The sequence below is a fragment of the Schistocerca cancellata genome, chromosome 4 (genome assembly GCF_023864275.1).
Source record: "Schistocerca cancellata isolate TAMUIC-IGC-003103 chromosome 4, iqSchCanc2.1, whole genome shotgun sequence".
In the NCBI taxonomy this organism is placed as follows: domain Eukaryota; kingdom Metazoa; phylum Arthropoda; class Insecta; order Orthoptera; family Acrididae; genus Schistocerca; species Schistocerca cancellata.
This window is the reverse complement of record NC_064629.1, coordinates 705,873,915-705,889,577: the sequence shown is the minus strand read 5'-3', so window position 1 is coordinate 705,889,577 and position 15,663 is coordinate 705,873,915. Positions and strand designations below refer to the sequence as shown.

The window sequence follows — 15,663 nt, the reverse complement described above, 5'->3', positions numbered from 1 at the left end:
TTGCCGTTGGACCTCTAAGGACACATCAGACGACCTGGCTTTCCAACGCTGTGCAGAATGTCATTTGTCTTTCGGAAGCACTTTAGAAGAATAAATTATGGGTCATAACTTGAAAAACATTCTCCTGTGCGGTGATTATCTATCGAAAGCTTAACGAGGCTGTCCTCCTTTTAAACGAATGTGGTAAAAGGATTTAACTGCTGCAGCTGCCATGCTTGTTACCGAACTGACCGAGTCAGGCGCGATTTGTGTTCGATGTGCCCGGTGAATAGTGAGTGAATAAGCCACATATTCTTAATGCAGCAGCATTAGTACAAGTTCCTATTAAAGTTGTTGTGTATTTCTGACGGTTACGTCCACTTCGATTTTTGTTCAGGCCGAAAAATTGCGGTTACAGAAGACGAGGACGTTGTAATTCTCAGACGTAAATCAAGTGACGATTTTTACACACTCGAGGATTTCTGTGGGGTGTTTACTGCACTACTGAAGCCCATTTCTCCTCTTTGGTGTAGTGACCGCTTCAGTTCTATGATTTCTGGGTTGGGTTGGGTTGTTTGGGGAAGGAGACTAGACAGCGAGGTCATCGGTCTCATCAGATTAGGGAAGGAAGTCGGCCGTGCCCTGTCAAAGGAACGATTCCGGCATTTGTCTGGAGCGATTTAGGGAAATCACGGAAAACCTAAATCAGGATGGCCGGACGCGGGACTGAACCGTCGTCCTCCCGGATGCGAGTCCAGTGTCTAACCACTGCGCCACCTCGCTCAGACTTATGATTTCTGTTTTTTATTTATTGTGGTGGAGGTTATTTGTCTAGGATTCGTGTCCTATAGATTTGTGGTGGTGGAATTTTAGTGATGACTGCATCTCCAGAAAGACAACTGCCAGTTGCCCACTGAGATACCGCTGCTTGAAATTTGTCAAATTCACTGGACTGAACAGTGTTCTGGTAACAAAACAGATTCTTAGTGTTCCATTCAATGTAACACAGGATCATATATTCAATAAGAAATCGTCTTTCATGCGGCTTATTTTTATTGCAGTTGCTCTTATTAAGAAACGCTTTACCGGAACCAAATAAATGCAGCTAGCAAAAAAACTAAAAAAAAGGGTACATTCGGTAGGCTCCGACTGTGTAAGGGGCTGCTAATACCTGAACGGCTCGGTTAAATTTAGAAACTCAACGCAACGAAATAAATAGTCCGGGTACAAATACTCAGCTTCAGCCAGTTTAGTCTGTTCATATCCTACATTGCTAAAGGTAAGCACTATTTCTTCCATTATTAATATATCCGTTAACAATGGTAGCCTCAGCAGGAACAGATCCTTAAGACCGATAATTACTAAATTTTTATGATTAATTTGTGAGAGGCGCTATGACTGGAATATCTCAAACATTGACTGTGCAGCATGGAAATAAATTATACTATGTTTTCAAATTTTTAATCCTCCTAATTACGTTTGCCAGTCTTACATGCTGATTAAATGTACTATGTTTCGCACAATTCTTTCACGCACGATGTGTTGAGCTAATGTGAGAGTAACCTGCTCCTGTATAGGTGTACTGACGGGGAAGAAACTGAAATCAAGAAAAAGAAATCGTGAAAGGTCTTGCGGATAGGCAAGGAACGTACTTGCATCGTATGAGAACAAATCAAAACTTTTCAATTCGTGAAGAGTGATAAACGAATTGATGACTCTGAACACTATGGGACTCAACTTCTGAGGTCATCAGTCCCCTAGAACTTACAACTACTTAAACCTAACTAACCTAAGGACATCACACACATCCATGCCCGAGGCAGGATTCGAACCTGCGACCGTAGCGGTCGCGCGGTTCCAGACTGTAGCGCCTAGAACCGCTCGGCCACCCCGGCCGGCGATAAACGAATTGCTCAGGGGTTATGCTTATCATTAGAAATCGCAGCCGCATACGTCCCTTTCGACCACAATGTTATGGCACTTGACCTCACGTAGCCGTTATCGAAAACGCGCGGTGACGTTATGGTAAACAAGTACAGGTGTGACTAACAAAAACGCATCGCACTGTGAAAGATTCCAGGACAGTTGTGCACGTACTATCAAGTGTTTCAGAGTGTCCTCATGAAATATCACGATAAAAACTCACGATAAGCCGACCGAATCTCCTTCACTTCCAGGTGCAATAATATTGTGGTCGACTAACACAGTGGTATTTCTTATGTTGTCTGCCAAGCTCGTCTTGGCAGAAATACTAACTTGTTTGCCAGCTCGCTGTTCACGCTCGAGCAACGAGGGGAATGTCATAGAACGTCAACATACAAGCCGGTACCCACCCGTCCAGCAAAGGCGCTGAGTTCCATTTCGAATCGTAGCAAGATGTTCAGCAATCGCACACAAGCTGCCTGTGAGTCACACCAAGACAATGCAGAGCCAGTAATGCTGTGCTGCCAACCAGAATATTTACTCCCAACCATGGCATCGTTTCATTAAGGGACAGAGTTTAACGTCCTGTCGATGCAGATACCTTTGAAGTTCATACTTTTATTAGATAGTTTCTGATAACGATCACCACGGTTGTCCATGTGTAATCCTGAGTAATACCCTAACATTAAATTATGACTCGCAACGCTGAAAGGATTACCAGCGCAGTTCAGCATTAGCCTAAGTGTTTGCATTTTCACTTGATGTCGCGCCAGAGTTTACCGTTAGCTGTAAACTTTAGTTATGTCGTAGTAAATCGGAAAATGATTCCGTGGAGCTGTTAAAATTTATACGATTACTTGTAAGCGATAGGAGGCGCTCGTAGCCAGCTAACTGCAAAATGATTTCGTACTCTTCGCAGGTTTTCAAACGATCGTTACCCATAGGGTGTACTTAATAAAAGCTTTATTGACGACAATGAACGTCGCGAAACAGAGCTGTCTCGCCCCTAAACCTTTAAACAGAGTACATTAACGTCTAACGAAGGTGTGCTCAGTTCGAAACATTTGTGTTTGTAACTTTTGGAAAGTGATGTTCAAATAGTATGCTGTAAAATTTTATTTGCTGAACAAACTAATCTATATTGCTAATGAGTACAAATTTGTTTTTTGATCCTGAAATAACAACCTTTGATCACTTTGTGAGAGGTATTGTATCCCGGAAAGCGATTCTTTCTCTGTCAATGGAAAAAATTGAAGGAAAAGTGTTGACGAATCGTTTCATTTGCTTCCGCCACAAGAGCTGACTTTAGTGCTGACGCTTTGTCAATATTTCATAGGAAGGAGATGCGATATAGTTTGTATCCCAATCTATAACGCAAAACTGTTTATATCTTGTGATATTCGAAAACGGTCTTGTTACGGATTAAAAAAATATATATCATCGCATCAAATGCAAATGAGCACTATGGGACTTAACTTTCGAGGTCATCAGTCCCCTAGAACATAGAACTACTTACACCTAACTAACCTAAGGACATCACACACATCCATGCCAGAGACAGGATTCGAATCTGCGACCGCAGCGGTCGCGCGGCTCCAGACTGTAGCGCCTAGAAACCGCGTTTTTTTTTTTTTCTACAAGGCTGGGAATCGAACCCAGGTCTCTTGCATACTTTTTTTTTCTTCATTTTGTTCGGTATCGTTCGTTGCGTTTTGTCTGGGCGGACGTCACACGACATCCGTTCAAGTTGATCGTTCTTTCTTTTACTCCGTTTTTTTATTACAGAGGGCTGGCGCCTCTCTGACCGAACACGCTGAGCTACCGTGCCGGTTTGCTCGGCCACTCCAGCCGGCATCATCACGTCGTTTGGTTCGAATACTATACAAATAATTTTTCTGCATAATGTCAGTAATTTCTTACATTAATAACGCGGTGTCAAGTACTTACAGATTCTTACTTTCGCATTATTTTCTTGGGCAGTGGATATTTTAAAACAGCTATAAAGTTTGGACTGAGCAAACCATACTGGCTATTAACAAACGAGTTTTGTGTTTCATGCATGATTTTTTACTGTGGCAAGTATGCTTAACAGTTGAAAAAAATCTAGATATTTCGGAGGAAGGCATCCTCTGTGGTGTATTGTCTTTCGACAGTTATATATTGCACAGTATTACAAGAAGGTTTAAAATACTGCCGTGCATTTTGGTAGAATTTGGCAGTGTCTTTAGAGACGGTGTTCTAGCCGATCTCCGAGAAGAATGTGTCACGAAATATGCTGAGGAACAGCAACAGAAAACATTCTGGCACTCGTCCGGAGTAATTGGTTTAGTGAATCGACGAAATCCCAGGATCGCGAGAGACGGATTTACAAAAAGTAGTGTGTGGCGTTCACAGTGCACCATCAGGTTCCGCTTGCTTTGAAGTAGAAAAATTAGTAGAAAGGATGTGGCTTACACGAGAAACAGCCTGCTGTCCACAGCATGAACGGGTAACCCCGTGTAGGGGCTGAGAGTTGCAATGTTTGGGTAGGCTTTTGTAAGTAATCAAATCACAGTGCTTCTCACTGAACAAGTATAGCTCATATAACGAAACTCTTGAAAATACAAATAAATGAACTTGATGAATTCCTACATAGTGACTGCTTGCAATTGGACCCCAGGTGTAAAATTCATTGTTTACAGGACGGACCTCCACCAAGCACCTAAAATTTTATGAAATTTATTTGGAGACCGATCTCGAAGCTTCATAGCTCCATTATGAACTCTCTACAAGTGAAATAAGACAAGCTCTTACGCCAAAAACAAATGATAAAAATAACTCACTCACATGAGAATGATTTACAGTATTTTCCTTTCGGTTGTATAATAAGAGCAGAGGTGTCAGAATGCGCCAGTTCCTACAGTAAAACTGTTCCAGAAAGCTCCTTGCTTTTTAGAAAAAATAAATGAACGCTATGTGGCGAAACAGTAGTTGGTAACAAGCATAATACTTGTTTATTTGCTGCACATCTTGCTTTGCAAACAATAGACAACAAGCAATAGACGAAGAGTTAAAAGAAGTCCCAGAAGGGGAAAAGGAAAACACGCCTTTCGAACAGACATATCGCGCAGTCAAATGACTACAGCTCAGTACAGGCAGTGATTTCAGGAGAAATGGGGTTGCCTTAAAAACGTTCGTTCAGCTGCCAGAATACATGTTTCGTAATCACTTGTTCAGTCTGTGAACGCGCTTAAACGTTATCATAATTAATTTCAGAGTGACAATTAGGCTATTATTGCAAACTCAAGCGAAGCGTGCGTGTATCTGATCCAACACAACAAGCCATCATGAGTTTCTGGTGGGAATTAATGTAACTTGAATGTTCGGAACGAGTAAAGGCTGCTCAGTTACATATTTGCCAATGTGCTGTGTTCCAAAATTCACTGCCGCCATTTTAGCTCATTCGAGAGAGAGGGTGTGTTTGGGAAAGGGGGAGGGGAGGGGGTGAGGGGTGCAGACGCAGGCCTCAGAGATACACAGCGACCAGTCCTTTGAGAGTGGATTTGTAAGGGCGTCAGCACCCCAGCTCACCCTCACAGCCACGCCCTGCAGATTTAACCCACGGCTGTCTTTCCCCGAGGGGAGCGTTGATGTCACACATGCTGTGTACGCTTCCTATTGAAAGAGATTAAGGAGTGGCGACCCCTAACACCCCGATGCGGTTCGCATACGAGCGCGTTGGCGCGGATCTGCCGCTCAAATAGCTTCCAGTACAATCCCTGATCTATATCTTATCCATCTTCTCTATCAGTGATTCCCTTCTTTGTGTCGTCCCACTGAAGAGGTCGGACGTACTGAAGTATTATTTCCTATGGCCTTCGCAAAAAACCTCAAGAAAATATCACTTGGGTTTCTTCCCCAAGACAGTAAATGTGTCAGCAAAGTACTGTCTTAAATTTATCCATGTTGTATGGAATTGGTTGAGTTCGGCGACTGTATTATAAATTTACGAAGTAATTTTTACTGCTTCAGTCACATTTATTACCACAAATCATGACTTATAAATAATAATAAAAAATGACTAAAGCAATAACAATTATTTCATAAGGTACTATCTAGCATCGCACACATTCTCACACGTATTACATATAATTTTCCAGTGTGTGTGTCATCTCATTAAAGTTATGCTGTGCTCTCTAGAGTCATTTTAACTCGTAGAAATTCTGTTACGTGGTAATGCAGTTAGTTATTTCCTTGGTGTGCGAAAGTAAGAAGATTTTGAAAACATGTCTCGGAGGTTTTATGCAGTATTTTCTATGATCGTTACTTGAAAACTGGTTATAATTCTTGAACAAACTGAAGCTAGTTGAATTTATTATATGAAATGTTTACTGCTCCATTAAGTAAATTTCAGGACACAACACGATGGTCAAAAGCCAGTTACATTTCTGGCAATTGTCGTAAGAACGGCGTCGGTGGCAATTTGCACTGTAAGTGTGCTGTAATTTCCGGAAATATCGCCACCTAGTGACGAGCCTCTTAAGGCTTAAGAACTATTTAATAGATACATAAATATCCCTAGTAAATTGCCTCGCCGCCAGCAGTTCCTTAAGGAATTAACTTCTTTTAAGCCACAGCAGTAGCGTTCAGCGACTTCAACGAACTAAAGTACTTTAAGACTTTTTTATGTTTATCAATTGGCGACAATTTCAAACCATTTGATGTAAACTCTCAGTTTTTCTAAGACTCTCTGAAAATAAACAAATTTCCAGCTGCTCGACCTGGCTACAGCTCCCATTTTATTTCATATTTTGTAGGTCATCGTGATTTACCGTGATCGATGATATCAGATGTACTGTCTGATTTTGGTGTCAGTCTCACCAAAACAAAGTGATCTTCACACACTAAAAAATAATAATCTCGTGTGGCTCAATGACCTAATGAAAGTCCCAAAATTGGACCGCCATTTGGGCGATTTACGTGTTCCTAACCTAACCAGTTGTCCACCCGGGAAAAGGGGACCTACGGATTAACATAGAATCCGAACCGCGTGTCGTTTCTGCCAAATATCCACATCATTGAGAGGTTAATGCTAGGTTAAAAGACAGGCTGAAAAATCCACCGTCCGACCGGGATTCGTTCCCACGACCTTCCTATTGCCAGCCACGCGCTTCACCGCTAGACCGCCGTGTCCGGCTTCAAGTGGCTAAATATGACAATTGTTCTTTTCCGTTAGTAAGAAAAATTGTCTTAATCTTCGGACACAGCGCGTTAGTCCAAATATGGACTCTGTACGCAGAGGTCATTACATAATAGGAAGTATGTAAAAGTATAATATCTGGCGACATCCCCATTTCCGAGAAAGTCCTCAGGCACTGCGAAAGTAAGGAGTAGAAACAAAAAACATAGTTCAAGTTATGAGTTACGTTTCATGAGTTATGTCATGACTGTGCAACCGGAAACTTTGGTGAATAGAGTTACAGACAGTCTGCACCTTGCAAAAACAAGAGTTTCGAAGTCCTCGAATTTGGTCTGTTACTGCTTCCATTGCCACGGAAACGATCTTTTTCCCGTGCGTTTGTTATTCCTCGAATTTGCAATTCGTGTTATCCGAAACTATGTATCCTTCGACGTACTGTGAGACGGGCAGGCGATAAGACGATTTTGAACTGTGACTCAGAGGAATTATATCACTCATTCTGCTCATACAGTCGCTTGCATTTTACGCAGCGAAGCAGATAGCTAATTTTGCAAGACTTTTCTCTACCGGACTTCGGAACTGTTTACCTCAATGCCCTTCTTGGGGCAAGTGCTCGCAAGCTCCTCCAACCCGGAGATATTTCCTTCCTTTTTTGAAATTTCTCAGGCTAAATTATTTAATTTTCGCGACAGTGCAATAGGCAAATAGAACTACTCTATCTACTTTTAATGAGTTTTCAGTCCTCTCTTCTAACCTCTTGGCTGCTCGGGTATTTTCTTATAGACCTTCCAAGTACCACCGACAAAATTTCGGAGGTTGTTCACCGACATCTTACGAGTATTTTGGTATAAGGGATTCGTCGTGACCGGCGGATCTTTGTGGAGTATTTACATTTATAGAGTATTTACATTTCTTACGACTATCTGCATTTGTATCTACGTTACAGCTGCCCAACAGTGCAAATGTCGACGGTATGCGTAGTAAGGGTCTCGTCTGGAAACAAACTGGTTTCATTAACTGTACGTACTTGATGTTGACTACAGTAACGCCCATTTTACTCTTCGCCTTCAAGCTTGCATTCAATACTGCTCGGTTCCGTATCGGGTTTGTTTCTCCGGCTGTGATTGTTGCACGTTAACAGTGACACACAGCAGTATGGATAAGTTTACTGTTGGAGAGTTGGCAGATGTGAATTCACTGAATACAGTGGAAGACTAGCGCAACGACGCAATGCTGTTTCGGCAGCGGCGGTATCCACATCACAACATTTTTGCCTACATATCAGGTTTGATCCATCACTCTCTGTCATTGTTTTGCGCATTTTTTGATAGTGTATTACAAGTTTTTCCACTGTTACGATGGTATTTTCGAAGAAACAGAAAACTGCAGTTAACGTCGCAACATTTGATCCCAAGATTGGAGCTGTGTAAGAAACAGAAGTCTTTACTGAAAGATATTTTTCTTGAACTTAATTTTCTTATTCTCTTGTAAAAATTTGAAAGAAATGAGAGATGGATTTTGTTGGCAATAGCTCTACTAGTTAAAACATTATTGCTCTGTTTCTGTACTTGTATTATCACAAATAAAGCGTAATGCCTCAGTTTTAATGGCTTTTGAAACACAAACTTTCCCATTGGCACTAGCAACAAGACAGTTCCCTGCTATGTCACCTAGAACGTTCTTAATAAATTATTTATTTTCTAATTTCTGTCATTATTTTTATAGTGATAAAGTGAGCAGCATAATTCTGTAATATCAGAACACCTTCTTAAATTTTTGGATACAAATAAGTTATAAAGAAAAAGAGCTACATTTTTTTTATTCGCCTCACAAACTGGAGGTTCAGCACTTAGAACGTTTGACACTTTTGTTCTTCGAACCATGATTACATCAGCCTCCGAAATTTTGTCGACGGAATTCGGATCCACCCTGTGTATTATGTAGGTTCTAGGCGCTTCAGTCCGGAACCGCGCGACTGCTACGAGCGCAGGTTCGAATCCTGCCTCGGGCATCGATGTGTCCCACATCGTTTTAATCTACCAGAAAGAGCTCAATGACTAAATAATTTTCACCTGTGATTTCCGTACATAATTTCACAGGACACACTAACTCAGTCGTAATACAATGGATCCGTATCCACGAGCAGTTCGCTTCAACTGCGATAAACCTTTTCCTGCGGCCGCGGTGGCCGTGCGGTTCTAGGCGCTGAAGTCCGGAACCGCGGGACTGCTACGGTCGCAGGTTCGAATCCTGCCTCGGGCATGGATGTGTGTGATGTCCTTAGGTTAGTTAGGTTTAAGTAGTTCTAAGTCCTAGGGGACTGATGACCTCAGATGTTAAGCCCCATAGTGCTCATAGCCATTTGAACCATTTTTTATTAGGTAGGTCACAACTGAAATTTCTTAAACAATGAAATTAGCTCTTGTATTTCCACCGAGTTCGCACGAAGTGTTGAAACTCCCCAATATCTCTATTGTTTCAAATCTTTGAACGCTCTGTGATGACGGAAAACCTACAGCAGCTACTGTAAGGTGCGAATTTGGGAAAGGATGAACACTAAGAAAACAAAATGTTGGTTCGTATATAAAAGAAAGGGTTCATCTTGTCAAAAGGGAAGAGTAAAGAAAGAAAAATTGGCAAATACTATCTGGCAGTGTGAAAAATAAATGGAAAAAAAGACTAATAAGCTTGAAGAAAAGTGGCAGACTGAGGATACAACTGTTAGGCTAAGTAAAACAGCAGCATGCGTTCGTCAGAGCTGACGCGGTGCAGAATGGTGTGCGTTGTGCGTTGCCGTTGTCCGCAGACGGGAGCTACAAGCGTTTTATTACTGAGCGCGACAGAGAAGCGTCTGCAGTGACACAAGTAACTTTTATTGAAGCTGTGTCACAGTTCATCCGTCGTCGAGCATCTGACGACAACAGCCTGCTGGTACAAACTTTCTGTTGGAGACAAGTTGACAGCAAGCGTTAGTTTACTGCAGCTAAATCTGCCGGAGGATCCAAGCCTTGGTGCACTACAAACTAAGTGATGTATACGCAAATGCAGTGTGTAAGAGCGCGAAAAGACATTCACGTACTTAAGTTCCATTCTCAGTGCACTTCAAAACATCACAATAATAATGTTAAGATTAGGGTAGGGAAGAGAGGATGTTGTAAAACTAAATTAAAATGTTATAATTTCTGCTTTACTCACTCGATTTTTTTTATTCGCCAAGCTTTCTTACCATCCCATCGTCGCTCTTAGGCGAAAGGAGTCTTTCACATAACTCTCTTCCACCTGGCGATGACGGTGAAACCGTCGAAATACATAATAGAAACATAAAACCTTGATAACTGACGCAGTAATTGTAACATTTTCATTTAGACTGACAGTCCTCTCAACATACTCAATAGTGGATGAAATAGTTAACTTTGGAAGCGAAATCAAACAATCTCTGTTTAGTATAAAATTGTTATGGAGAGTTTAGGCATAAAAATGCGTAAAGGAGACTCGTCGACCAAATTGGTCCACGTTCTTGTTGCACAAGGAATCTTTAATCAGGTTCAAGCGTATGAAACATGTTTATTTTCAGATTTAATTTTAAGAGAACTTAGTAACGTACAACCACGACAGTGATTCTTCCGTGAATACTGAATAAGCTTCACTTAAGGTTACTATAGCAGTGCAGGCGTCTTACAAAAACTTTTATAAAAGCAAAAGGGCGTCGAACGAAAAATATCAAGTGAAGATTCACTGTCACTTCTATTTCTAGTGAGGAACTATAGTCTTGTGAAGCCGAATTTTGGGGTTGAAAAGGTTCTTAAAAGTTTTGATAGTGCGCTCTTCGCAATACGCGCAAAAATAAAAGCATTGTTTATGCTAGTCGTAAATTAATATCCAGAAAAATTATATAACATAATTTGCATCTATCGTTTCAACCTGATATTTTTGTACACACAAACATAATTCCGATAGAAAACCTAGCTTAACAGACAGAAAAGACATTAAAATCAATATGAAACACAGTCACATGTAACTAAAAGTTCACATTCTTTGAAGAACTATTTTTAGAATCGGTCAGTGTTGGTAAAAATAAATGAAGTGATTCAAACCAGGGACACTTCCCACTACTGTGATTGTGCATAAAAATTCCCTGATTAATCTGATAAATACTGCACTCGATAGAGCAGTCTAAACGTAAAGAAGGTGGTAGATAACGGAAGAAATTACACTTTTAGAGTTCTGACTCTTTAGTTGCAGACAAAGCATACCTCAAGTTCTCAGCGCAACTGCAAATACTACAAATATAATCACAGACACATCGCAACGAGCAAAATACGTTCCTATAAACGGTTGTGACATTAATGAACCTCTGTCATGTACCCCTAGCTTGTGCCGCTAGATAGGAATAAAATTTGTAATAGTGCAACGTACTACAGACGAAGAAAACAAGGATGATCCAACATGCAAACGGAGGTCTGAAGACACTACAGGTACTACTTGATGATCTACCCAGCATTCTGGCGTTTGGGGGAATGTTGGAGTTCACGGGGAGGGTTGTAACTCCTGTCATTGCCTCCGTGGACCGTAAAATGAGCTCACAGACTGGTTGTGCCTACCCACTACAAACACATTCTAATCAACCTACTCACTTCACACTAAAACGCCGTGTATCATATTTTCTCTTACAACTGCTTACTAAGAAAGTATCCCTTTTGCAAAGGTAAGAACTATTACGTGCAAACGAGGAATCTTATGAACTGCCATTGGAATAATATTCGCGGGAATTAAAATGACGTGCTGAAGGAAAATTCTGCTAATCAACAAAATTCAAGGATTACGGATAAGGCATAGCCCACTATTAACTTCTTTTCTGCTAGAATCAAGATACTGTTTGACTTTGGCACGTATTCCTTAATCACAATATCGCGAGAGCTTTTTGGTTCAATTTTTTCGACCTAGTACCGTTCTCTGAAGCCTGTCTTCCGGCTCCAAAGTGTCGCCATAGTACAGAAAAGAATGTGAAATGGGTCTATGGATTTTTTTTTTTGTAGGTGTCGGATAATGAGAATATTATCAAAGTTCATCGTTTTCACTGTGGTGGCATTTAAAGCGTGTACAAGTACGATATCACGCTCCCGGCTCATATAAATTTTTTATTTACAGACAAAATACCTGACAATTGGCAGAAAAAAATCAACGCAATTACGACACAGATCAGTCTTTATTATATTATATCAGATCTGACGTTGGAAGTTGTTTCGCCGCGAACAGTTGAGTATTAGAATTAATTAGATTAGGTATTAAAAATCAACAGTAACTAATGTGGCTTTTTTTCTAAATTATAGTAGCAAGCATCAGTGTTTCAGCTTGCTCTCCCTGTTTCATGTTACTAACAGCTGTAAAAATACTAGTAGAATGTCGCCAGTTAATTTAGGCCTAAAAATAAATATCAACACACTTCGTAAAATTTTGTTTACCAAGATGAAAATGTACATACTTAGCGATTTTATTATATCATTCACAACTGATAGTGTAGGTGAAAAGTGGTTGATATGTAAATGTGTGTGTGTGTGTGTGTGTGTGTGTGTGTGTGTGTACGTGTAAAATGTAGAGTGAATTTCCTCACAGCCAGTGACAGTGACAAGTGGATGTAGCAATTAAAGCGAGTTGGTTTACCAAGGAAGGCGAATTGTCAAACGATAACTACCTTAGATCGGTCCCTGCAGCAGGAACAGGCTCTGCGAATGGCTTTTCTGTTCCTGCGGGGCCGTTACGCACATTGTTAGCCCTGACCTTCGCGCAGCACCTTCCGCTGAGAGCGCGCATTGTATTCACTTTCCACGAGCTTACGCCAGCCGGCGGGCGGTCCTCTACTGTCATCTGGCCACTCCCCACACCTGCTGGTCCCTAATAGTCTCTCGTGCACCGATCGGTGCGTCATGTGTCGGTAAAGTGAACTGTAGTTACTCAAAAATTATAAGTGTGCCTGACAGTGACAGACTGCAGCAAGGATCAGATGGAAATTGGGACGGTTAGGAAATGTGGTTTTAGGCCAACTAGGTGTTGTGGTGGAGGAAATACTTAGGAGCGCAGCTGCAGACTCACCGGACGACGGGCGGTCCGAGTATCGCGTGCAGTACACCCACGCGGGCCACAGCATGGGAGGCGACGACGCGGAGACGCCGACCGGCGACAGATCGACGGGCGCGGCGGCGCTGGGGGCGGCGCCGGGGGTGGCACCGGGGGCGGTGGCGGCGGTGGGCTGCTGCGGCTGCGGCTGCGGCGGCCGCTGCGGCACTTTGGCGGCCGTCACGGAAGCCCGCTTTCCAAACTCCGGCCGCAGGATATTCTCGATGCTGAAGCTGAGCGGCGCCGCCGGGCCCGACGACGCCGGCGCCGACGGTGAGCACGCCGACGCCGAGCAGGTCTTGCATTCGGCGGCGGCGGCGGCGGCTACAGGCGGCGGCGGCAGCGACTCGCTGCCCACGCTCAGCAGCGAGTCGGCGTCGTCGTCGTCGCTGTGGACCGACGCGGCGTCCCGCACCATCACCGTCGTCGACGCCATCTCAGCCGTGTCACATCGCGGTCGCGCTGCTCAGCTGTCTGAGGCGACGCCGGCGCAGCGCCGCGGCGCGCACTCGCCGAGGAGGCGTGGTCTCCGGGGGCGGATCCTGGGTTACCCCTCCCCGCCCCTCCCGCGGTGCGTCCGCCGCTCGAGTTACGGCGTGCTTTAACGACCGCCGCCAAAAGGCTTCAAATAATTCGGCGGCGGCGCGCGGCGCTTTTCGCTCGCTTCCCTCCCCGTGCGGGCTACGCGGTCGCCGTCACGACGCCTCGTTGCCCGGGACCCGTTTTCGGGAGGGCGGTGGCGAGCTACCCCTTCACCTGCGGCAGAGCCCACGTGGAGGGGGGCGTCCGCCGGCTGGCGCGTGGTGGGGAGCGCCGGCGGAGCAAAAAAAACTCCTCTCCCTCGGCCGGCCAATGGGAGTCGTGTGACGCCCACCGACCGGGTGTGGCCACCGCCACCAATAAGAGCATACCTTACTACCTCGTCGACGTGTGTGGTCCGACTCAGTTAATGTCGTGATTCCTCCGGAGAAAACAAAGACGTAGCATTTTTAGTAACGATTTCACCGAACGGACGAGGACGGTTAATTAGGTAGATACTTTTCGCTGTGTGGTCTCCTTCAGTTATGTGCTAATTAAGCGGGAGTTACGTGCCGCAGACAGCAATACTCGGCTACGTCGCTGCGCCTACGACGCTGGGATTATCGACGGGGCCCGATTCTAATGTCCGGCCGGCGGAACACCTCGCAGCAGCTATTGTCCGGTACTCTTGCGTCGCCCGGACGGCGACAAAAATGCGATCCTTGTCGCACCTCCTCCTAGTGGGGAGGACTTTCGCGACTGATCGATCGGTCCCTCGCTCCCTCGGACAGACCCCTCCGCTGTCCAATCGATGCCGCTGGAAGCAGATCGCGCAAAAAGAAATGTGAGTACTTGGCGCTAGGGTGGCCGCGGTTCAGGTACCGACACGTTAAATCTCACACTTCGTCTGAGAGCCATTTATTTTACATTCGTTACTTCTTGGATGCTAACGCCTTTTCCCAGACAGGGTAACTGCAGTGTTACTGATCTCTGTCCTCTCCTTAAGTCCTAAAACACGCTAACAGATAAAATACTTCGTTCCTAAGGGACTGTATATCCATATGCTGCCTCATTCCTCATTGAGAACGCTATTATTTGCGTGTTGCCTTTGCAGATTGCATTTACAACCGATTATCTTACTTCAAATTATTATTATTTTTTAAAATCTCTTATCATTTCTCCAGCTACTAAAGGCATTTCCTTCTCTTGGCACTGTTCCGTGTCACAGCTTGGGTTTTCATGGTCTTTGGGTCACTATCTGCATCAATTTTGTAATTATTTCTCTGATATCCGTGCAGGTGCCTTGGTTTGTCTTCCGTTCTCTGTGGGACTCTAACCAGTATACTCTACATCATTTTCTTACACCTTCGCTTTTTTACCACCACTTTTATACGTGTCTTACAACGTCGCAAATTCGGAAGTAGTCCATAGACTACTTTCTGCATTAATACTTTCCATTTAGTAGCGACATTTTAGTTCCACTCAGTGAAAGAAAAGGAATACTGATCGAGAAATATGTTCCTCACACCTTTCGGACGGACACGAACATCGCAGTTTGGAAAAGATCGAGATAGGAACCACTGATCTCAGTATACGAATTCCGCAACTTGCCCTTCAGGTAGAAGAACGCATACAGTCCTTTGAGCAGACGGATTCTCTGCGTTTTGGAGAACGACAAATACGTGAATCTTCTCGCCCTAATACGTACATTTTTTAAGTTGGGGAGATTATGGAGAAACTCTTACTTTCAGCGAAATATTGTCGGTTCTGACTCTATACCAAAATCTGACAGGGAACCCAAATAAAAACTGTACTGATCCAGAACAAAATCGTTCAATTGCAAAATGGTGAAACCGACAGATTACACATACTGTTTCGTACAACCCTTAAATGTTACTCTTAGATTAAAAATACCTTCAGAATAAAAATACTTGCAATTGAAGTTTGTT

The 15,663-nt window shown here is 43.4% G+C and overlaps 1 protein-coding gene across 1 annotated transcript in view; it reads right to left on the bottom strand.

Annotated features, from left to right (window-relative positions):
* The window catches only part of LOC126184392 (homeobox protein engrailed-1-B-like), a 378,341-nt gene that overhangs the window by 350,663 nt on the left and 12,015 nt on the right, over positions 1-15,663 (bottom strand). Inside the window, exon 2 of the mRNA XM_049926776.1 lies at positions 13,172-13,657. Within this exon, the coding sequence (XP_049782733.1) occupies positions 13,172-13,657 (486 nt within the window). The remainder of the gene's footprint in view (positions 1-13,171; positions 13,658-15,663) is intronic.